Raw genomic sequence first — 21,978 nt, forward strand, 5'->3', positions numbered from 1 at the left:
AGAAGAGAGTGTTTTCTGAGGGAGTTGCCCAGGACTTGGCAGGTTGTGCGGCCTTATGAAGACACTCTCCCTTTCTGCTGTGTGTTTGTGTGTGTGTGTGTGTGTGTGTGTGTGCGCGCGTGTGTGTGTGTATGTAGGCACCTTAGAAAACCTGCTGTTGGGTATGACCCTGTAAGGGGTGTGTTCAGTCAGTAGTAATTTTGTATTCTTAGCAACCACCCAGTATCTGCAGTGCTGGGGGAGGGCACGAGACAGAAGGCTCTCAGGGGCATTCAGGGGCCAGAATCAACGAACAGTGAAGCCCAGGAGAGCCTCCTGGTGGTCACAGAAGAGACCTCTTTGGGCACAGGGAGACCTCTGAGGCCCATCGGAGAGAGCACATCCTTCTAGCGTCTCTTAATGCACAGCCTTTATTTATTGTCAGCACCCACCGCCCATACCCCACCTCACTAGAAAGCTCCCCTTGCCTGGATGTCTTCAGTGTCCTGCAAAGGAAGTGTCACAGCCTTTTTCTGGGGCTGGGGGTGAAGACGGAGCTATCAGTTTCACATTTGAAACTGATAATGTGAGTCTGTGGCAAGAAGGAATAGCTTCATAACCATTTGAACTTCACCTGACCTTGTCTCCTGATTCAACCCTCTAGCTGTTGGGATGTGCCAACTGGCTGAGCATTTCTGGGTCTTTGACCGGAAACCTCTCATACACAATTAGCAATGCCAGCCCTGAAACGGGGACTTCTGGCCAGTGTCGTACGTACCAGAGCCTGTTTAGGTTCCATTCAGTGAAAAATTCCATACATTTTCTCATTCTCTGTTTCAAATCCAACAAAATCCCCACCCCAAATTTGTTGAGCACCTACTGTATGCAGAATATTTTGCTAAGCTCTTGAGTAAGCCATGAGCGTGTCTAATGTCACAGACCGCGAGCTCGTTATGTGCAGGGCTGTGAATAAGCTCTTCGGTCTCTTAATGCTTTCTCTCTGCATTAGTTGGATGCCTGTTGAGAACAGGACACTTGGTGTACAGTATCCAGGCCCTTGGTATACAGTAGGCACTTTGTAGAGACTTAGTTGAAGGAGTCCTGGAGTTCAAATAGGCAGGAAAGGAAAGTGTAACTGTGCCATTCATTGTCTTTCTCAAGGGTCTTGTTAGTTAAAAGGGAGTGAAATCTGAACCCCTTGGTACCTGCAGTGAACCCACCTCTCCCCTTGGGTGATTGATGGCCTGAAAAGGCAGGCATCTTCCAGGCTTTAACTTTGTGATTGGAAAATGAGGATTTATTTATTCCACAATGACTTCTTTTTTTAATTAATTAATTTATTTTTGGCTGTTTTGGGTCTTTGTTGCTGTGCGTGAGGTTTTTCTAGTTGTGCTGAGAGGGGGGCTACTGTTCGTTGCGGTGCACAGGCTTCTCATTGCGGTGGCTTCTCTTGTTGCGGAGCACGGGCTCTAGGCACGTGGGCTTCAGTAGTTGTGGCACATGGGCTCAGTAGTTTTGGCTCACGGGCTCTAGAGCGCAGGCTCAGTAGTTGTGGCACATGGGCTTAGTTGCTCTGCGGCATGTGGGATCTTCCCGGACCAGGGCTTGAACCCACGTCCCCTGCATTGGCAGGTGGAGTCTTAACCACTGCGCCACCAGGGAAGTTCCCACGGTGATTTGTTGAGGGCCTTCTATGTTCTAAGCATTGTGCTAGTACCCGGGAATGTGAAGCTTCCCTCACCAACCTCATTAGAAGTTGCAAAGACTGGATAAGATGAAGTGCTTTGGAAAAATCTGCCCCGCTGCCTACTGCTGACCAGGGGTCTGGGGGAGCTTGCCCCCTCCTTGCATGGCTCCCCTGGAGGCCCCCCTAAGATGAGCTGTTTGCCTTGACCCATCCCTGCATGCACGTATCCTCTTTCTCTGCTCCTGGCCAGCCAGGGTTTACTTGAGTTGGAATCCATGACCTCCTGGCTTCTCCACATGCAGCCTGATTCTGAGCCAGGGTTTGTTTGAGGGCCTGTTTGGATATTGTTAAAAGTGGCAGCTTTGCTCAGAAAGGTCAATGTGAGAGACCAGAACAAAAAGATCTTTCAAGCTGGCCTCTCGTGGGGCTCAGAAAAGCCCCAGCTCTACCTGGCACTGAAAGTTTATGCCCAGGACAGGATTACTCAAGCTGGTGGGAGGAACCCATCTAGTTTCCCATTTCCCAGAGGGCTGAGCTGAGGCGGAGGGACATTCCCGACATTTCAGAACAGGTCGGCACCAGCCAGGAGCCCAGATCTCTCCCTGTCTAGCCCCGGCCACTGGAACCTATGTTGGTCTTTCTCTTTACCTGCATTCAATAAAAAGTGGGATTTACCCCCAAAGATGCCTAAAGGTGATTATTTGCTTTGCTAAAGAATTCCTGGGAGCTTATTTAGATGTCAGAGTCCCGTATAGATTTGAAAAGAGTAAAAATATACAACTTTGGAGGCACAAGATCCTGTTAAAACTGCAGTTCTCATTCCTAAATTGAGTGTGTATTGGGGAGGACCCTGAAACAAAGCAACTAGTATACCAAGTCCACGATTTCAGGTATGCTTGATTAAGGTGAGATATTTACTGAAGTAAAAAGATAAAAGATATAAAGAAAAGTATTATGCAAAATAATGACACTGATGGTGTACAGCTAGTAGCAAAAATTGTAGATGTGGTATGCAGATGACAGAAGTCGGGGGGATGCTGATTGCAACTGAAGACCTGATTTTATAGAGGAGAGGGCCGTGCATAGCCCACAGAGGTGAGCTCTGTCCTCAGTAGCAGTGCCCAGGCATGAACCATCTCTAAGGACCCTGTGGAGCCCTGTGCTGATTGCCCCTCCTGGTTCTTCAGAAGCTCTAGGCAGGCTAGGGAATATCGTTGTGACTCTGACTCTATTCCCCAGGTCTTTGTCTCCATTCTCAGCCTTACAAACAGGAGTCTGAGTTCATAGTGTTGGTTGTTTGCACATTTGGGGCTTGCTTGTATGAAACCAGAGGTTCCCAGAAGGCAAGGAATTGATCTCCTGTCCTTTTATGCCTCCAAGCTCCAGAGCCCCCAGGAATCTATTTCATTCATGAAAGCTGCAGGAGGGGCTCACGTGACTTTCCCGGCTGCCACCTTTGGCTTTTCACCCTCTGTGATCTTTCATTTCTAAATTTGCTGGCCTGGGAGCCTCTGCTTTCCCTTGCGAGCTATTGATCTAGGGAACCCCCGGGAACAGGTGAGGACGGCAGTTCTCAGACATTTGCTGAGCACACATGTCCGGGCTGAGCTTCAGGAGCAAGACTGCCCTCAGGGGGTGCACAGTGGGAAAGTGGTCAGCCTGTAAATGGAAAATGACTGCAATGCCATGCTTGCTTCAAAAGAGGACTTAACACGGGGCGAGAGCTATGCAGTCAGGAGGGGTGGGTGTGGGGAGGGGCCCAGGGAAGGCTGCAATGTTGGAAAGTGATGTGTAAAAACACAGATTTTTTTGAGGGTGAGTAGGGGAAGGGCTCTTTAAGGCAGTGGGGGATGCCTGTTCCAAGACCTGACATAGGGAACTGTGGACGGTTGTTCAGAAGGGACTTGAGTGGTGGGAGATGAGATGGGAGAGAGGCAAGGGGCAGACCCGACAGCCCTGGGACACCGTACTGAGGGCCTAGATTGAATTCTGTAAGCCTGGGGGCACCGACGAAAGGCCAACATGGGAAGGAACAAGATGACTTTTGCATGTCAGGTAGAGCCCTCAAGGGGCAGTGGGAGTTGTTTTTCAAACTCAGGCCACACCCATCAGTGGGTTGCAAGATTGTTTGGTGGGCTGCCGCCAGCATTTTTAAAATGGGGAAGCAGTGGGAGACGTAAAAGAGAAAATATCAGAGTGGCTTACACTGTACATAGTCGAGATAGGTAATATATCAGGAAACTTCACTTCAGTTTTATGTAAGCAGTGTGTGCATATATACAGGGTTGCAATGTCAGGTGTATTTCTTACTATGCATCACACTTTAAAAAGCTTGCAAATGACTTTAAGGCACAGAGGGCTGACTGGAGGGGGTGAGACCGCTGTCACTGTCATCTAGGCCCCAGGTGATGCAGGCCAGTCTAGGGCCCTGGTGGTAGGGATTGAGAGGTGAGGATGGATTCCAGTGTAGACCGGATGGGGCAGATGAAGGTGGAGAATTTTTTTTTAACCTCATTAATAGCTTTTTAAATATGATTTTTTAAATTTATTTATTTATTTATATTTGGCTGGGTTGGCTCTACCTTGCTGCGTGCATGCTTTCTCCAGTTGCGGCGAGCAGGGGCTGCTCTTCGTTGCGGTGCGTGGGCTTCTCATTGCGGTAGCTTCTCTTGTTGCGGAGCATGGACTCTAGGCACGCGGGCGTCCGTAGTTGTGGTTCGCGGGCTCTAGAGTGCAGGCTCAGTAGTTGTGGTGCACGGGCTTCGTTGCTCCGTGGCGTGTGGGAACTTCCCTGACCAGGGCTTGAACCCGTGTCCCCTGCATTGGCAGGCAGATTATTAACCACTGAGCCACCAGGGAAGCCCGAAAATGGAGGATTTGAGGTTGACTGAAGTCAGAAAGTCTGGCACCAGCCCAAAGCACTTGGGCCAAGATAACATCTTGTTTGAAATACTCGATCCTGGTCTCTTTCTGGTGGTAAACTGGAGGCCTGGGTTTCTAGAGAGCTACGGTGGAGAAGGATCCTTTCTATTCTTTGATCACTGTTGTCCTGGGCCTCTAGGATCCTGGTGTTACAATTCTGACCTTTCACACCAATTATTGGATGTTTTCAAATAACACTCAAATGGGCAGGCTCCTCCTAGTGTCTGCAGGTTTGATGAGGATGTCTGTGTGGGAACTAGGCTGGTAATGACCCCGCTTCTACTGTCTTCCTGCTAGGAACATCGTGAAAGGCATGAGAGAACTCCGGGAGGTCCTACGCACTGTGGAGACCAAAGCAACTCAGAACTTCAAAGTGGTAATGGAGGAGGCCCCAGGGCTGGGTGCTGGCTGTGGCTGGTTTATTCAGGAGTTGATTTCAGTGGGAGGCAGCAGAAATCCTAGCAGGCAGCCTCTGAATCAGGGGAGTATGTGCTTCTCCTCTCCCTGTCATGCTCATGGCAGACATTGCTAGTCAATCTCAGCATTCTTTTCCTCCAAGCCTGGGACACACCCTCAGCATCCTTCTCGTCGTAGCACTGCACATAGCCCCTCATGTTAGATCAATGCTGAAACCTCCTGTCATCCCTTCCTAGCAAGATGGTGTGCTAATTCTTAGGGATTTGTTTATGATCTTAATAAATAACCTTGGCTTGCTTTCCTGCCCCAATTCAGGCCTACCTTCTTAGGCTTCTACCCCTAATCAGAGCCACAGCTGCTTCTCACTCTAGACTTTTCTCAAATATCAGAAAGGTATCTGGTGGAGAGAGCTGCTTGCGCTGAGGGCTTTATGCTTTGCAAGGGCTATGAATACTCTGAGCCGTGCTGGGCTCCGTGGGGCCGGGAGGAGGAGGAAATGTACCTCTTGTCTAGGAGAAGAGAGAGGACAAAAGATGAAGTCGGAGCCATCACAGGCCAACAGACGGGGTGGGGCGGCTCAGTGCTGGAGATACAGAGAAGCAAGGGGGCTCCTTGGGGCACAGTGGTAGACCTCCTGGAGGGGCAGTGATTTGCAAGCAGGCAGGTTTGGCTGGACGGTGGGTGGAGGGCACGGGCAGGCTGCGGCCGGGCAGAGCCAGCACCTGCCTGCATCTGAGTTCCTCCCTCTCTGCCAGATGGCAGCCAAGCACCTGGCAGGGGTCCTGCTGCACTCCCTGAGCGAGGAATGCTACTGGAGCCCCCTGTCCCACCCGCTGCCCGAGTTCATGAGCAAGGAGGAGAATTCCTTCATCACACAGGCCCTGCGGAAACCTCAACTCTACGAAGGAGACAAGTAAGCCTGTCTGCTCCAGGGACCACCCCAGGCTCAGGCCACCGTCCCCAGGGTTCGGTCCCCACTGGTGGCCCCTCTCTCTGCCCCATGCTCTCCTGCAGCCGCCGCCCAGCTCCCTGCCAGGCAGGCTCTTAAGAAGCAGCGGAGCCAAATAGACTAGAGAAGGCAGGTCTTGGGGTGGGGGGTCGAGGGGGCATCCTCTAAGGCACCCAAAGGCCAAACAAATTATCTGGTGGGCGGGGGAAGGGGGGTACCTGCCTTCCTAATGGTCTTAATGCACCGTCTGTCGTGTTTGTGCCAGTAATCGAAGGTGGGGTCTGTGAGCTTCTTTCTCGCTCTTGTCTGCTGCTGGCCCCAGCCACTTCATGCAGTGCTGGGGGCTGGAAGGGGCATCCCCCTCAAGAGCATTGCAGTGTTTCCAGCCCTCGCCCACCGTAGGCTTTCAGATCCATGGCTCTGGGGCATGATAAAGAGCTGCAGGTGGGATCCAGTGCCTGTGAATTATGCAGGAGAAGGTCACCTTACCGGGGCGGGTGCTGACTCCGGGGCAGAAGGGCCAGCGTGGCAGGCCAGCCGTGCTGCTCCGGAGGGCCGTGCTGCAGCCCAGGCTGCCATTTGTGTCTTCCAGCCTCTACTGCCCGAAGGATAACATCGAGGAAGCCCTGCTGCTGCTGCTCGTCAGCGAATCCATGGTAAGCTCGAGGCCTCTGGCCCGTGGAGTAAAGCTGTGGGGCTCGGGCACAGCCCACCAGGTCCTGGCCGAGCTCAGCCCCCAGGGATGTCCCTGAAGCAGGCCTCTTGGATCTGTTCCCCCCTCAGGGGGTGCAGCTCCCTCACGAGATTTAGGTGTGGAGTACAAGGCCGCTTTCGGGGGCCTGGGTCCTACCCCTAAATGAGTAGGGACTGGGGGAGCTAACAAATTCCCACCTCCTGCTTCTGGAATTACAAAAGGTGTCATCAGCAAGTCAACAGAAGGTTGCGTGAACAGTTCTGTGCTGGGTGGGTCGGTGATGATGGAAGGGAGTGGAAGGAACGCGTACTTTCACGGCAGGAGGCCTGGATTCAGGTTCCGGCCCTGCCACTCAGTAGCTGAGGGCCCTGGGCAGATCACCTAAGCTCTGTGAGCCTCAGCTCCCACCGCTAAGGTGATAGTAACTCACAGAGGTGAGGTGCCTGTACAAGGGATTCACTCATTCATGCCACTCCTAATACAGAGTGTCATCCACTTTGTGCCAGGCCCTGTTCTAGACTCCAGAGAAGCAGCAGCAAACAAAACGGAGAAAACTCCCTGCCCTCATGGAGCTTACATTCTAGTGAGGGAGGTGGGCAATAAATGAATTAACTACGCAACTACCCAGGGTTGCGATGTCTAAGTGCTGTGGAAAAATAAGGCGGAGGGGGTAAGGTGTGCCGGATAGAGCACACGTGAAATGCTCTCTAGAGTTTTTTCACAAGACCCGCTTCTCCTGCCCCGGGCAAACACACGTGTGCGCACGCACGCACACACACACGTGCCGTGGAGGCTCAGCGTCGGGGAGAAGTGTGTTGGGTCATCCGGGAGGTGATGAGATGAAGGATGGGTGGTCCAAGGGGGCTGAAGGAAGGGTGGGCAAGAGCATCAAAGCCAGTTGTCCTCTGACTGAGGGGCCCCTCAGAGCTTATGAGCTGGGGACCCCCGGGTCGAGAACTAGGTTTTTTAAGATGACGCATCTGAGAGCAGTGTGTGAAAGTGGAGTTTAAGAAACTGGGTCCCCAAATAGCAAAAAACAAATGTCCCTTTGGAAACCTGGGACTGTGTGATACCAGGGTCTGTTTAGAGAACGCCAGTCAGTGGGTCGCCTCTGGCTGAGCAGGTCCCCCAGCAAGTAGACAGGAAGAGGGACACTGGACTCGGGGGTGAGAGAGTGTGTCCTTCCCCAGCCAGGCGGGGTCCACTCGGATCCAAGAGTGCCGGGGAAGGGGCATGGATATTTGGATCCCGAGGACAAACTGGCCGGGACATGGTCCTGAAAGGTTTGCACGGTGCGTGCTTGTGTGGAGGTTAGGTGGTTGCTGCTGGGTGGGGACATCTAGCTGGTTAGCCCAATGTGGAGGTAACGGTACCAAGTGCCAGGTCTGATCGTCATGGGAGAACAGTGTACTTCTCACAGACTGAGCCCCATTTTTTAATTATGGAACCTCAGCCATAGACTAGTATCCTCTCCCTGCCCCCTTCACACACCTCAGCCATCTCAGCACCTACACCATCAGGTGTGACTGCCCAGAACTCACCTGTCTCGGGAAACACAGGGCGTTATTGTCACTTTCCTATGCTGAGGGTTACAGTGTTGTCCGCAGGTGGGAAGTAAAAAGGTGAAAATGGGAACGTTTCTTAGGTCCTTCCTCTGCCAGATTCCAAGCTGATTATCTCATCTAGGTAGGCATTGTGTCGAGCAGTTTGAAAAATAACGGTTTCATGTGATTCAGTCTAATACTAATATGTTCCCATCTCACAGGTGAGAAAAGTAAGGTCCAGGACAGGTACATGTCTTGGTCAAGGTTACATACTAATAATCCTTGCAGCCATGATTCAAGTCACGTCTGTGATTCACTGACTGCTCTAAGTCTTGGTTTTCTCATCTGTCAAAGGCTCAAGGGGGTAACTTTGAGGATCAAGTGCGACAGAGCTTGGGGAGGGCTTTGTAAACAAGGAAGGCCTTGGCTGTCTGTGTGAGAATGGTCAGCATTTTGATCCCTGGCAGGGATAGAAGCTGGGCTCTGTCTCCCTAAGTATTTTCTGTGGCCATTGCTTGATCCGGGTGCCCAGAACCAGAGCTGAGATGCCTTTCCATTAAAGTGATTCCCCCCAAACCCTCAAGCTGCCCGTATATCTCAAAGTAGAGAATGGCCTTTTACTAAAAGGTGACCCATACTTGGAGCCAAGGTGGTTTCCCTCTAAGCAGCTCTTTCAAGAGGGTATGTGGCCGGCTGGCCTCCACCGGCGACTCGGGGGATCCAGGTCGGCTGGCCAGGCGGGTGCCGTGGGACTTCCCTGTGGCCTGCAGAGCAGCAGAAGTGCTCAGACGCCGAGTGTGCCGTAGCTGGGACGAGGCAGTCTTCCAGGACTGGCTGGTTGGTTTCCTCCTGCTCACACCCAGCCTGTCACACATCTAGAAGCTTCAGGTATTTGGGGGAGGACGTTGGCGATGGACGTAGCTTTGGTGTCTCATCTGTTGAGGGCTTTCCACCTGGGATCCGGATCTGGCCACCGTGGCTCCGCATGGTTTCTCAGAGTGACCAGACCGCCTCTGACTTCTCACTTGCCCTTATTTTACCCCCTCCTTTCCTGCAGGTCACATTCTCCATCAGATGTGGGCGCCAGGCTCCTGCTCTGACCCTTCAGCTGACCCCTGAGGCTCAGCCCAGCCTCCATGTGCCAGCAGGGTTTTCCTCATCTCCCTTTAATGCTGGCTGGGTTTGGCTGCAGATGATAGGGAGAAACCTCTAGAAGCAGCAGCTGCCTTGGCTGCTCCTTGGGTTCTCCTAATCCCTGCAGAATTCTTTATGCGGCAGTAACAGCTATTCCAGCACAACCAGCCAGAAGGCGTACTCATCACGGCTCTCCACTTCTCCACAGCTCGCTGCTTCAGGAAAGGGTGTTGCAGGTTTCCTGAGCACGTCCACCCCTATTTTGTGGTTTGCAGCTCAGTGGAGTGGGCTGCGTGGGGGCTGGGTGTGGGGTTGGTACCTGAAGTATGGTTTTTGTTTCGGGCTGAGTGTGATCAGAATGAATCGGGCAGCCCTTGTCTTTCAAGAGGTAAATAGAAACCTTACAGACGCTTTCGCAGAAGCGCAAGGGACATGAGTTATAACTGGCTAAAGGAGATTTGTGTTTTGAACTCAGTTTTGAGTTTTCAGGACCAAAAGGACACTTAAAAATGCCCATCCACCCACCCACCTACTCATCTCTCCACCATCCAGTCTTGTTTGAGCAGCGACAGTGTGCTGAGCTGTGCCCAGCACTGGGGGTAGAATGAGGAATAGTTAAATCACAGCGCTCGTCCCAGGCGTCTTCCTACCCAGTGGAACATGTGTCCGGGGGCACGGAGGAAATCCTGGTCCCCAGATCAGAAGGAATTATCTCAGTCTGCTGAACCTCAAATGCATATTCTACTTGTTTGTTTTTTTTTTAACACCTTTATTGGAATATAATTGCTCCACAATGGTGTGTTAGTTTCTGCTGTATAACAGTGTATCAGCTATACGTATACCTACATCCCCATATGCCCTCCCTCTTGCGTCTCCCTCCCACCCTCCCTATCCCACCCCTCTAGGTGGTCACAAAGCACGGAGCTGATCTCCCTGTGCTATGCGGCTGCTTCCCACTAGCTATCTGTTTTACATTTGGTAGTGCATATATGACCATGCCACTCTCTCACTTTGTGCCGGCTTACCCTTCCCCCTCCCCGTGTCCTCAAGTCCATTCTCTACATCTGTGTCTTTAGTCCTGTCCGGCCCTTAGGTTCTTCAAAAACTTTTATTTTTTTTTTTTAGATTCTATATGTATGTGTTAGCATACGGTATTTGTTTTTCTCTTTCTGACTAGTGTTTGAAAGAACCATGTGTCAAAATCAGCCTGATTTTCTCAGTTGGGTAACCAGGAGGTACAGGGCTCTGCCATTTCTCAAATCTTGATCTAAGGCATAAAAATATGTGTTAGAGCAAACTGAATCCTCGAGCCCCTGTTTCGTTCAGCTGGGGGAGAAGCTTCTGCCGGTGTCAGGCTTTTGGGAGCTGAAAGGACACAGAGGCTTGGGGTGAGAGAGGGTGGGGGGGGGGGGAAGCCCCTGGGGCCTGGGATCCTGCAGGTTAATAAACTAACTGCCATCCGTGCCCAACATCAGGCCCCCAGCGACTTGCATCTTGAATTGGCCGTTCACAACCTGTGCAGCCTGGACAAGTCTCTTACCTCCCTGATCCTCAGTTTTCTGTAAAATAGGGCTAATAAGGTCTCTCTCGCAGGCATTGGGTGGATGAAGTAAGAAAATGAGCACGAAGCTGCCTGGTACATTGTGGGTGTTGAACATGTATTCATTTTATCCTGATGACTACCTGGTTCTGAGTCATTAATTTTAGAAAACATTTAGATTCAGGTCTGGTTGGGAGAAAAATTGGTTTGAGGATATACTGTTTGGTTAAAAAAACAAAACAAAACAAAAATGCTTCTTGGGCTTGATTCCATTCGGGTCTCATCAGATGAGCACAGATAGTTCCAGCTTCTGGCGCCCGGTTTGCTCTGACGTGAGGCCCTGCTGTGCTGAGGGCTGCAAGCGGAAAGGGTCTGTTAATGCTGCCAGCTCAGAAGCCTCGGAGCAGTGGAGGTGGGAGAGCCTCGCGCCCTCGTTGGCAGGAAGATTTCTGCTGTAGGAGCCCGATGCGCAGGAACGTGGGCTGGCGGGGGCCTGGCTGGGGCCGCCGTGTAGGTGGGACACGGCACAGAGCATGTTATTCCTTGGCTCTGTGGACTGGCGGCTCGAGAGCCAGTGGTGATGATGTCTGCCGGTGGGGGTGACAGCACGAGCAAACGGGACAGCATCCTCCAGGGAGGAGGGGCAGGGGCCAGGCAGACTGGCACCAGGAGACTCCTTTCTGGGGCGATTGTTGAGGGAGGTGAGCAGTGGGCCCTGAGGCTGGGTCCTTGGCCAGCAGAGAGGTTGTCCCTGAGAACAGGGCTGACGTGGTCCAAGGAGCTTGTTCTCTGCAGAGAAGCAGCACCTGAGGCCTGACTGAGAAAGTCCAGCCTGTGTTTTGCTTTGGTGCTTCCCTAAGCAGAGACATCTGAGGGCCTCTGATGGCACGGGCGGGGCTAGTGGACACTTCCTTGGAAGCACCTGGAGGCAGGGGAAGAGCCAGGGGTGAAGTCAGAATGTCTAGGCTCTAATCTGGGTCCTAAACCCCCTATCTGTATGCCTTGAGGAGCCTCCCTGGTCTCTCTGGGCCTCAGTTTTCTCATCTGTAAAATAGGACAGTAGAACGGGAGACGGTTGTTGTCAGCATTACGAGATACCACTTACAAAGTGCTCTACAAGTTAGTTCCCTTTCCTTCTCCTACCCTGCTTGTGTCCAGGATCAAAGGAGAAACAGGACTGGGCGAAGTGAAGGTCAGTGCTGTCTGTGGCCCTGCAGCCAGTGGAGGGTGGAGACCAGGGCTAGCAGAGGAGCCCACAAGACAGCAGGTGCTCAGGGCAGCAGAAGCCATCCTGGACTGGCTATCAGAGGTTCAGCCTTAATTCCTGGAGACCCTGCACACATTAGTACACCCTCTGGGGCTCAGTTTCCCTGCCTGCAAAGGGGGCATCAGCAGTTTCATCCTGCCCCTCTGTGGGGTTACTGTGAGATCATGGCAGTGATAATTCAGTTCCTAAAATGCATGGCACACACATGAGGGATGGCTGTTTGAGCAAGAACCATCTTGCCTGAGGTGTCACGTGGGCTGCCCCCACCTCGGGGAATGGCGATGCCCTTGTGGCCCCATATTTGCTTCATGGATACGTGTCCAAAGACCACAAGTGGGTCACACTGGATGATGGGGGGGTGGGGAGGACCACGTTTCTTTGGCTTTTCCTCTTCTGACCTGCTGGAGGCCTGGGGTGAACGTCCCTTAGTCTGGGGAGACTGCCCCTGGGAGGACAGCAGAGGGTCCAGGCTAGGAGCTTGTCTCAGGGAAAGCTGCTGAGCCCTCCCTGGGATTAAATGCATGGATTAAATAAGAGCAGGGCGCCCCCAGAGGCGGGGGACCTGGGGGTTTTGCAGGGGAAAACAGAGGAGAATAGCCTGCCATTATCCCAAAACCAGTAAGGAGTATGGTGTTGAGAAGACCATTTAGTTTCTGCACGATTCATGTCTCTCACTGCATCTGATCTGGAGGATTGCCATGTGAGGACATTTAAATGGTGGAAGGGAAAGAGTGTGACTGGGACTAGTTAAAGGCAGGCTGCTGGTGGAGCTGGGAGCACTGTGTGGCCGGAGGGAGGTGAGTGCAGCAGAGGAGGGAATGGGACACCTGGGGTGCCCTGGGTGGGGACTTGAAGCCCCCAGAGGGTCTGAGACCCTGTGCACTGAGGCCTGTTCTGGCCCCTGAGCTGCACGTGAATTCCTACCCTGTTGCCAGTCCCCCGAGGCTTCTTTTTTTTCTGCCCCAGTTCTCCCCACCCCACCCTGTTGCATGGTTATGTACACATGCTGCCCAGCTGCCCTGCAAGCACTGGAGCATTTCACTGCAGCCCTGCCCCGAAGCCATAGCAACCACTCGGCAAACTTCTGCTTTTGGCTTTCCTTTGGGGACCCACGCTTCCCTCTTGGCACAAGTGCCAAGTCCTGAGGACCCCCGAGAAGATGCCTTCCCCACTGTCTGTGTGTTGGGGGGCGGTCCCCAGGCAGAGGAGATGCTGCTGTGAGCCCCTCTTCTGTTCCTGTCCTTCTGACCTAAATGCTTGCCCAGAGCTGGAAATTCATGCCTCCCTCCCACCAGGCACACACATTCAGAGACGCTGTTCTCTTAAAGGTCAAGGTCTAGGGCAACAGGAGGAAGTTTCCACACCAGGCCCAGAGATCCTTCTCTTTCTAATGTCACTTGAGAGTGCTGTGTGCAGGCCTGTGCTGGGGCTGGGAGGCTCGAGATGAGCGAGATGCATCCCTGCCCCGAGAACCCATGAGCCAGTGGGGTGTGCAGGGGCCCGGGTATGTTCCCTGGGTTGGGAGAGGATGTGGCAGGGGGGGCAGCCTCGCCTGCTGAGATAAGTCGGGGACAGTGGCCGAAGGAAGGGATCCTTGAATTGAGTTTGAGGAGCCAGAAGGCATCCACATTGACAGACGGAACAAAGATGGGCCTCGGTTAGGAGAGGGAGCTGCAGGGAAGGACCTGGGAGCTAGTGGAGAGAAGCTGGCCAGGTGGGCAGCGTCTCATGGCAGCCACAGAAAGTGGGCGAGTTGGGAGTTGGGGTCTGGCAGGGGTTGCACCTGGAGGATAGGCCGACCAGAGCTCACTGCTCACCATCCCCTGCATGAGACTAGTCTGCATGGGTGGGTCCCTGATCCTGGATGTGTCCTGCAGGCAGCCTTCCGTCAGGACCTCTCTCTCCCACCAGAGTTTTAGGTCAGATCCGCTCACTGTGTTCGTTGTGTACTGCGGCTGCGTCCTGTTTCCATAGCCCCTCCCTGAGTGCAGGGACTGTGTCTCCCATCCTCTCATTCCCTGACCTCCTGCCCCCGACCCCACCCCCACTGCTGCCTGATGGGGGCCCACCCAGGGCGGCGAGAGCTGGGGCGTTGCTGGAGGTGGAGGAGTGGGGAGGTCCACGGCCAGGCACAGAGCGAGTTTTGTGCTTCTCACTGTGGTAGTTCCTGCCATGGCTCTCCTTAGAATCTCTTCTCTCTTCCTGTTGCTGCCTGTGTGGGTGGATATCACCAGGAAGGAGGGGGATTTCTCTGGCACTTTCCCTCTCCATTCCTCTCCCTTAACCCTTTGGCACCTGACCGTCAGCTCTTGTTTACCAGGCTGGCACTGGTGCTCAGCTTTTCTGGGGATATCCTGGCATCCCTGGCGCCCTTTCCTGGGGCAGGTCCACGCCCGTCCGGGCGGTGGGCAGCCCTTGCCTATTGTACCTAGAAGGGCAGCCATCAGGACCCCTGGCCCCTGGCCTGCCTTACTGAAATGCCCCCCCTGGGTGAGTCACATCCTTGGGTCTTAAAGGCATTTTGGCTTCCAGAAGCCTCTGTGGGAATGCGCTTCAGGCCTGCACGGTAGGACACGTCCAGAGCCTACAGTCCAAAGGCTGTTGAGCTTCTGCCTCTGCAGTCATCACCCAGGGGAGCCTCAGCCCCTGACCTGGAGGAGGGGATAGTAGTCCTGCCCGGAAGAAGGTTGTGAGGACCACCTGTGGACGCATTGTTTGAACCTGACCAGTGGGGATCTGGGTTTTAAGAGTCAGCAGGTCCCTTTTATTTTGTCAAAAAGGCCAAGTTCTTGGATCTGCAGTCCTTGGTGGGGAAGTAGAGGAGGGCGAGTCCCAACTCTTGGAAGGGGGTTCAGCCTCTTCTACAGATGGTGGGGGATGCTGGGAAGAGACCCCTTTGGCAGAGGGGAGAAGAGGCAGGAGAGGGGAGGATGCTGGGAGCAGCCAGTGGGGGCATCTGGCCAGAACCCAGCTTCGCTTCAGCTCAGGCACAGCCCTCAGTGTGTGTGTGTGCCTGTGTGTAGGAGACATGGGGGGCCCAGAGCATCCCCAGCCTGGTCCCCACCCCGCGGGGGATCCCCATGACTCCTGTTTAGCTACTCCTGAGCCTGAGTGCTGTCCCCAGGGTGTGAGTGTACAAGAGAGGGTAGGACCACAGGCCACAGAGCAAGGGTCCCCAGTTCCTGATGGGGAGATTTCACCCTGATGGGGTGATACAGAGTTCCCCCCTTCAGATCGTACAGAATCGCCCACTCCTAAAGCACGTTTCCCCTTGCCCCTCCCCTCCCTGAGCAGCAAACCCCGCCCCCCCCAGGCAGCTCTGAGCTATTGGACTCCTGAGTGCCACATGCCAAGCACAGAGACCCCGGGTTTTGAGGAGGGACAGAGAGGAGGGTTCCATAGTCAGAAAGAGTCAGGGATAGATCTGGGCTGGACGCAGGGGTGATGGGAAGGAGGTATGAGGTTCCTTATCAGAGGGACTTCGGGGGCCTGCAGAGGAAGAGAAGAGGGCACAGAGGGGCCACAGCCCAAATGCCCGTCCTGTGACTCAAGCTGCAGAGCCGCCCATCTGATCTAGTCTGTTCCAGATGCTATCTGAAGCTCTTTCTGTGGGTGGACGGTTACAAGCACACAAGGAGCTGTCCCCCAGAACAGCTGGCCTGTATCCTCAATAATGCCAGTATCCTGGAGCCAGGCAAGGGCTGCAGGACTCTTCCCATGAAAGGGGGCACTAGAGACATGGCACCAATCCTGGATTGGATCCTGGCACGATGACTACCAGAAAGGCCATCAATGGGACAGGCGGCGAAATCTGGATATGAGCTGGTATTAGAGAATAGAAATAACGGTGTTCCACTTCCTGAATTTGGCATTCGTGTTGTGGTTATAGAAAGACTGTCCTCTTTTCTTTGGGGGTGGAGGGCCGAGTTGCCTTAACTGACTACTACTACTACTGTTACTACTATTAGTAGACAAAGCCAGTGTGGTCAGTGTTAACAATCGGGTTTGCTGCTGTGGTACTGTTCTTGTGGCTTTTCTGTAGCTTTGACTGCTTGCAGAATAAAACACTGAAGTTCAGGAGCGTGGGCCCTCAGGACTGCTCTCTCACCCCAGCCCGGGCTGTGGGTGGAGGGTTTGCTCTCTGTCCTGGGGGTGAGGAAAGGCTCTGGCTGGTTCTAGGAGTGTGGCCTGGGTCAGCGGCGAAAGGGCGACGGTCACTGGGCCTCAGAGGCAGGGGCCCTGTGGGGACAGGCACCTGCTCATTTTCTGTCCTTGCTCTTTCCTAAACCGTGTCTCCCCACAGGCTACTCGGGATGTGGTGCTGAGCCGGGCACCGGAGCAGGAGGAGGACCGGGCAGTGAGCCTGCGGAACGCTGCGGCCATCTACGACCTCCTGAGCATCACGCTGGGCAGGAGGGGCCAGTACGTCATGCTCTCCGAGGTACAGCCTCCTCCGCTGCCCCTCCCCTGCCTCCACCAAGGGGTACAGCTCTGTTCTTGGGAGACCCAGCTGGGGACTGTCTTATTTCCAGTGCCGCAAGGGCTGCCTTTCACTGGCAGGGTGGTTTTTGTTTGTTTGTTTTACAGATTTTTTTTTTTTTTTTTGCGGTACGCAGGCCTCTCACTGTTGTGGCCTCTCCCGTTGCGGAGCACAGGCTCCGGACACGCAGGCTCAGCGGCCATGGCTCATGGGCCCAGCGACTCCGCCCCATGCGGGATCCTGGACCGGGGCACGAACCCGTGTCCCCTGCATCGGCAGGTGGACTCTCAACCACTGCACCACCAGCGAAGCCCTGTTTTACAGATATTTTCATGTGTTTTTTCTTGTGAAAGAACGCATGGTGTTGTATAGAGAAGCACAGGGGGAAAATTATGCACCCCTCAGTTTCCCCCAGAGGTGATGCTGGTCTTCTGTGACTACCTGTCCTGGCAGGGTTCTGAGCTGGGTGTGGTCGGGAGCCTGGAGCACGCCCACTGTATTGGGCAGACACTGCCGGGGCAGTGCTCCATGGGCTGGGCCCAGAGGGTGGTCCCTCTCCAGGATGTGGGGACCAGGAGCACAGAGCTGCCGCTCTCTCCTGCCCCCTCCCCACAGTGCGAATGGCTTGCGCACTTCTTTGAGCTTTCAGATCCAGGCTGGGATCAAGGGTGGCATGGGGACCCTCTTCCCCTTGTACGGGTGGCCCTCTTGGCGGCAGATTCTCTTTGCACGTGTTTGGGAGGGCTCCCGAGAGGAGGGGCGGTCACGCCTGCTGAGCCCTTACTCACACCGAGGCACCGTGCGAGGTGCTTCCAGAAGATACCTTCTTTAACGTGGGGGGGATAAGCGGTCTCTCAAGTTCACCAGTGAGGAAGGCGAGGCCCAGAGAGGTGGGTTTCTGCCCAGGATGGTGCAGGGAGTGCAGTTGAGCCAGCACGGGGGGACCCAGGCCACCAAGCTCTGAAAGTACCTGCTGTGTGGTCCTGTACCCCTCACCTCTGTCCCCCACCCGCCTGACCACGGGCACACAGTGAATCCTGACCTCGAATGCTGGCTTCTGCCTCTGTCAGCTGGAACCACTTCTGTTGGTGACTGTCAGATCTCATAGGCAGCGCCTGACTCGGAGTGGCCCAGGATCAGAGTGGCCAGGGAACAGACGGTTTTTCTCGGTGGTCGTAGAGAAGAGCGGAAGGAAGCCTGTACGTTTGGGCAGCGTTTTATGCACGGGCTTTAGAGTCGGTACGTCTGCCACTGACTGGCCCTATGACGGTGGCAAGTCGTTTACTGAGCTTCAGCTTCTTCATCTGTGAAGTGGGGGGTAATTAGAGAACCCGCTTCACTGGGTTGTTGGGAAGAGTAAATGAGTTAAGACACGTAGAAAGCTGAGTATGGTGCCAGGCACAGTAGTAAGAAGAATTGTCAGCTGTTATTATTTTTATTGGATGTTTACATTTTGAAAGCACTTTAACTAATCTCATTTGGTTTTCACCATCGCCCTTGTGAGGTGTTCACATGATACGGAGGTGGGAACCGAGGGCCAGAGAGGGTGAGAGACTTGCACAAGGTCACACAGCATGCGAGTGGCAGAGACAGGTTACCCCTGGAGTTTTCCGACAGGAACCAAGTATGAGCTCTGGCGACCTCCTGCGGGAAGCGACTTGGGCAGAGATTCCCCTGGAAGGGTATGGGGTGGGCTGGTGTGGGAAGGACCCCTAGAGGGGAAGTACTGACCATCTCCCTCTCCCCAGTGCCTGGAGCGAGCCATGAAGTTTGCATTTGGAGAATTTCACCTTTGGTACCAAGTGGCCCTCTCCATGGTGGCTTGTGGGAAGGTAAGACCCAGGGTGCGCTGGGGGTTGTACGCTCACCCTTGGCGGGGGAGGTGGTCTGCTCTCCTCTAGTCCTTCCCAGAGGTGGGTGGAGGGCGGGGCAGTGATTCAGAAATATTGTCCGGCAGCTGATTTTAATCTCCAGGGAATGAGGGGCATGAAGGGTCACACACAGACCCCTGTGTGAATCTGGTTCCTAGCTGTGAGTTATGACCGTGCCAGGTAGGCAGGTGTGTCTGTGGATGCTTTCCTCCGAGTACATGTGCACGCCTGGGGCATCGTAGCATTTCCGCCTGTGAGTTGGTTGGTGTGACTGCCTGAGGCAGGCATGGACATGGGTTCCAGGCGAGGGGAACGTTGTTCCATTTGGGCCGCAGCTCTCTTCCTGCCCAGGAGGGAGCGTGGCATCAGGAAAGGACATCCGGAACTCACCTAGGAGGGAGCAGGGGCCCCCCCTCCCCTGAGGGAGTGTGGAGGGAGCGCTTCGAGGAGAGGAGGACGAGGCCGGGGGTGGTCAGGAGGAACCCTGCTCAGTGCGGGGCTGACCTTATTCCAGTTTCCAGACCTGTGTTTGCTCTCCACCCGCCAAGCTCTGCCCCAGCACCCACTGGTTTTCCCTCCCATGAGAATCACACTTACGTAAGCCGCTATTCTCAGCAGTGACATGAAAGGAAAACCTTTCCGGAGCTGGGCGCTGAGGGTGTTGGGGCTGAGGATGCTACGAAGGCAGGAAGTGAGGAGGCATGAGCTCGCAGATGGTTCCAAGAGCTGTAACACCCGGAGCCCATTTGTGGGGCTGAGGGGATTCCTCCCTGCCCCCCGTCCCGCCCCGACCCGTCTGCGCCACCTGCCATTTCTAGCCCCGCAGCCATCTCTGAGGAGGGCCCTCCCGGCCTTGCCAGCAGCTCCTCCATGAATGGAGGGTGGCCAGGTCCTGGCAGGAAAGGGCAAGAAGGGCAGGTGCTGCAGCCTGACAGGTGGGAAGGGCCCGGAGAGGTGAAGCCGAGAATCAAGTGGGAGCCTTCTCTGCACCCCACTTCCCTTGCCAGGCATTTGTCTTCCCAAACCTCTTCCCCTTCCCCCATCACACGGGCCACCTCCCCGAACATCCTGAAGTCATGACATGACGTACCCTGGCTCTGCACTCCGCAGGGTCTCGTCGAGGCTCAGAGTTCAGAACACAGACAGGGCGAGGCCCTCGGGGTGGCGAGGTGCTGGAGCTCGTGTGGAGCCTGGGCAGACAGCTTGCAGTGGGTTGCGACAGCTTCTTCCCACCTCCAGGGAACAGAGAAGGAGCCTCTAGTCTTGTAATAGTGAGTATGGTCCAAGAGGCCCAGGGCCAGGTTCTCACCCTTCTGGGGGTCATGGACCCCTTTGAGATGCTGAGGAAAGTGGTGGTGACCCCTCCTGAGAAGAGTGCACTGTGCTCAGAAGTTATCGTTAATTTCTGGGGGTGCTCCTGGAAGCCCCCCCAGTCTCAGGAAAAGGTGTCACGTTACAGGGTCTTCAACCTCCTTACTGAGAAGAGCCAGGCTCAGAGAGGTCCAGATGCAGCCTGGCATACCCCTGGCATACCCCAGGATCCGGGGAGCTGGTGTCCAGACCAGCAAGGTGGATACGAGAATGGCCTTACAGGCAGGAGGTTGGGGTGATCAGTGAGCTCGTCACGCGTGAGGCCCCACAGGCTGGGTTACACCCACCCCTGCATTCAGTGCATCAGGAGATGGTTCTGGAAGCGCACTCTCCACCCCCCGCCCCTCAGGAACCCCGCGCACTGGATCGGTCTGCCGGGTTGGCTCAGGCAGCCCTCGGAAGCGTGGCCAGACCTCGCCTTTGTCAAGAGCCTAAGGTGGGAATCAAGGTTCTGTACCTGCGATTGTGCGCAGAAGGTGAGGCCGAGCGGATATCAATATATCTGGCACCTCCACCTGCAGGAAGAGAGGAGGAGTTCCATGGCGTGATTTAGGTCACTCCTCTTGGTCTCCTCAGCAATCACAGTGGCTGCGTTGCTAGGTAACCAGAATGACAAAAAAAGAGCCCGCAGCTCCGACTGTGGAGTCCTCAGATGGCTCCTTAAATAGCAGTGTTTTGTGGTCTGGGTAGGGGTGGGACGTGGAGGGTCAGGGTTAGAGAAGCCCGTGTTTCAGGGATGCAGAGGTCAGCAGCCAGGGAGGGGGCAGGCCTGCTGGAGTGTGTGGGCAGAGGGGGCTGTGCTGAGGGAGCTGGGAGCGACCTTCACGGGAGGGGGTCTCCGGAGAGGGGGATGGCCTGGTAGCTCTTGCAGAGCCCCTCACCTGCCTCCCTCGCCCCAGCCCAGGCCGAGTACCTCCCTCCCCTGCAGCCTCCCAGCCGGTCATATGCTAACACCCTCTTGGTCTCATACCTTCTTCTTTCATGAGAGAGCAGTGTGGTGGGGACTCTGTCCTCTCTCCCCCGCCTTTCTGTGGGCACCTGACAGGCAAGAGCCATGGCCTCTTCCCCCTCCATGCAGTGACCCCACATCCCCCAGCCGCATGCTTGGGGCTGAGAAAAGCTCTCCTTTCTCAGGGGGGAAAGGAAAGAGAGCTAGAGAAAGGCAGGGGTCCAGAGTGGACGCAGACCAGTGGGGCCCCAGGTCTCCATCAGTCATTCTCCACACTGTGCTGTGGACAGGAGAGTCCTCTAGATCCCCCATTTCCCCAGCGGGGCCTGGAGTGGCTGGGGAGGATGAGAGCTAACTAACGGCTGGGAGCTAGGCCCACTGCAGGGCCCAGCTTGTGGGAATTGTAGTTACACACACTCACCATGGTTACAAGCTTACAGCCAGACTGCTCAAACCCCAGCTCAGCCACTTAGGGGCAGTGTGGCTTCAGACACACTATTTAACTTCTGTGCATTTCAGTTTCCTCATCTGTAAATAGGGACATAGCTACCTACCTCATAGAGCTGTGAAAAGCAAATGACTTCATATTTGTAAAGCAGTTAGAACAGGGGTCAGCACACTTTCTGTAAAGCGTCAGAGAGTAAACATTTTTGACTCTGCGGGCCAAACAGTCTCTGTGGGAACTACTCCACTCTGCTTTTGCCCCACGAAAGCAGCCATAGGCAGTAGCCACATGAATGGACGTGGCCAAGTTCCAATAAAACTTTATTTACAAAAGCAGGCAGAGGGCCAGATTTGGCCTGTGGGCTGGGTTTTGCAGACCTTCCGCACTTGGCCATCCTCAGCACAGTCTAGTGTGGCCCCATCCCCACGGTTTCTCTCCTGCTGCTTCTCTGCCGGCCTTTATGCTCCCCGCACTCCCCACCACTGGTCCCGCCTCCAGTCCCCATGTGGGCTTATCCTCATCTTGCCACCTATAAACTGAGGGTGTTGAACTCAGGGGTCTGAGATAATTCCTTCTACCTCTAAAATTTCTGTGGTTCACATTGGAAATCCTTTTGAAGAGCTTCCCTCTGTTGTCACCTTAGCTCTTATCACATCACTTCTGGGCAAGGGTCACAGCCTTCATTCTCCAGATGAGGAAACTGAGACCCGGCGGGGGGGGGGGGGGGGG

General features: G+C 54.6%; 1 protein-coding gene across 2 annotated transcripts in view; it reads left to right on the plus strand.

Moving 5' to 3' along the window:
* Nucleotides 1-21,978, plus strand: part of TTC7A (tetratricopeptide repeat domain 7A) — a 119,214-nt gene that overhangs the window by 45,940 nt on the left and 51,296 nt on the right. The window contains exons 6-10 of one of the 2 annotated variants that reach the window (XM_024753551.1): nt 4,886-4,964; nt 5,761-5,918; nt 6,547-6,610; nt 16,437-16,574; nt 18,362-18,445. In XM_024753551.1, coding sequence (XP_024609319.1) covers nt 4,886-4,964; nt 5,761-5,918; nt 6,547-6,610; nt 16,437-16,574; nt 18,362-18,445 — 523 coding nt within the window. Of the gene's footprint in view, nt 1-4,885; nt 4,965-5,760; nt 5,919-6,546; nt 6,611-15,605; nt 15,959-16,436; nt 16,575-18,361; nt 18,446-21,978 lie in introns of those variants that run through there. The other variant, XM_024753552.1, reaches the window with a different exon arrangement.

Source organism: Neophocaena asiaeorientalis, unplaced genomic scaffold (genome assembly GCF_003031525.2).
Source record: "Neophocaena asiaeorientalis asiaeorientalis breed wild unplaced genomic scaffold, Neophocaena_asiaeorientalis_V1.1 scaffold171, whole genome shotgun sequence".
Lineage (NCBI taxonomy): Eukaryota > Metazoa > Chordata > Mammalia > Artiodactyla > Phocoenidae > Neophocaena > Neophocaena asiaeorientalis.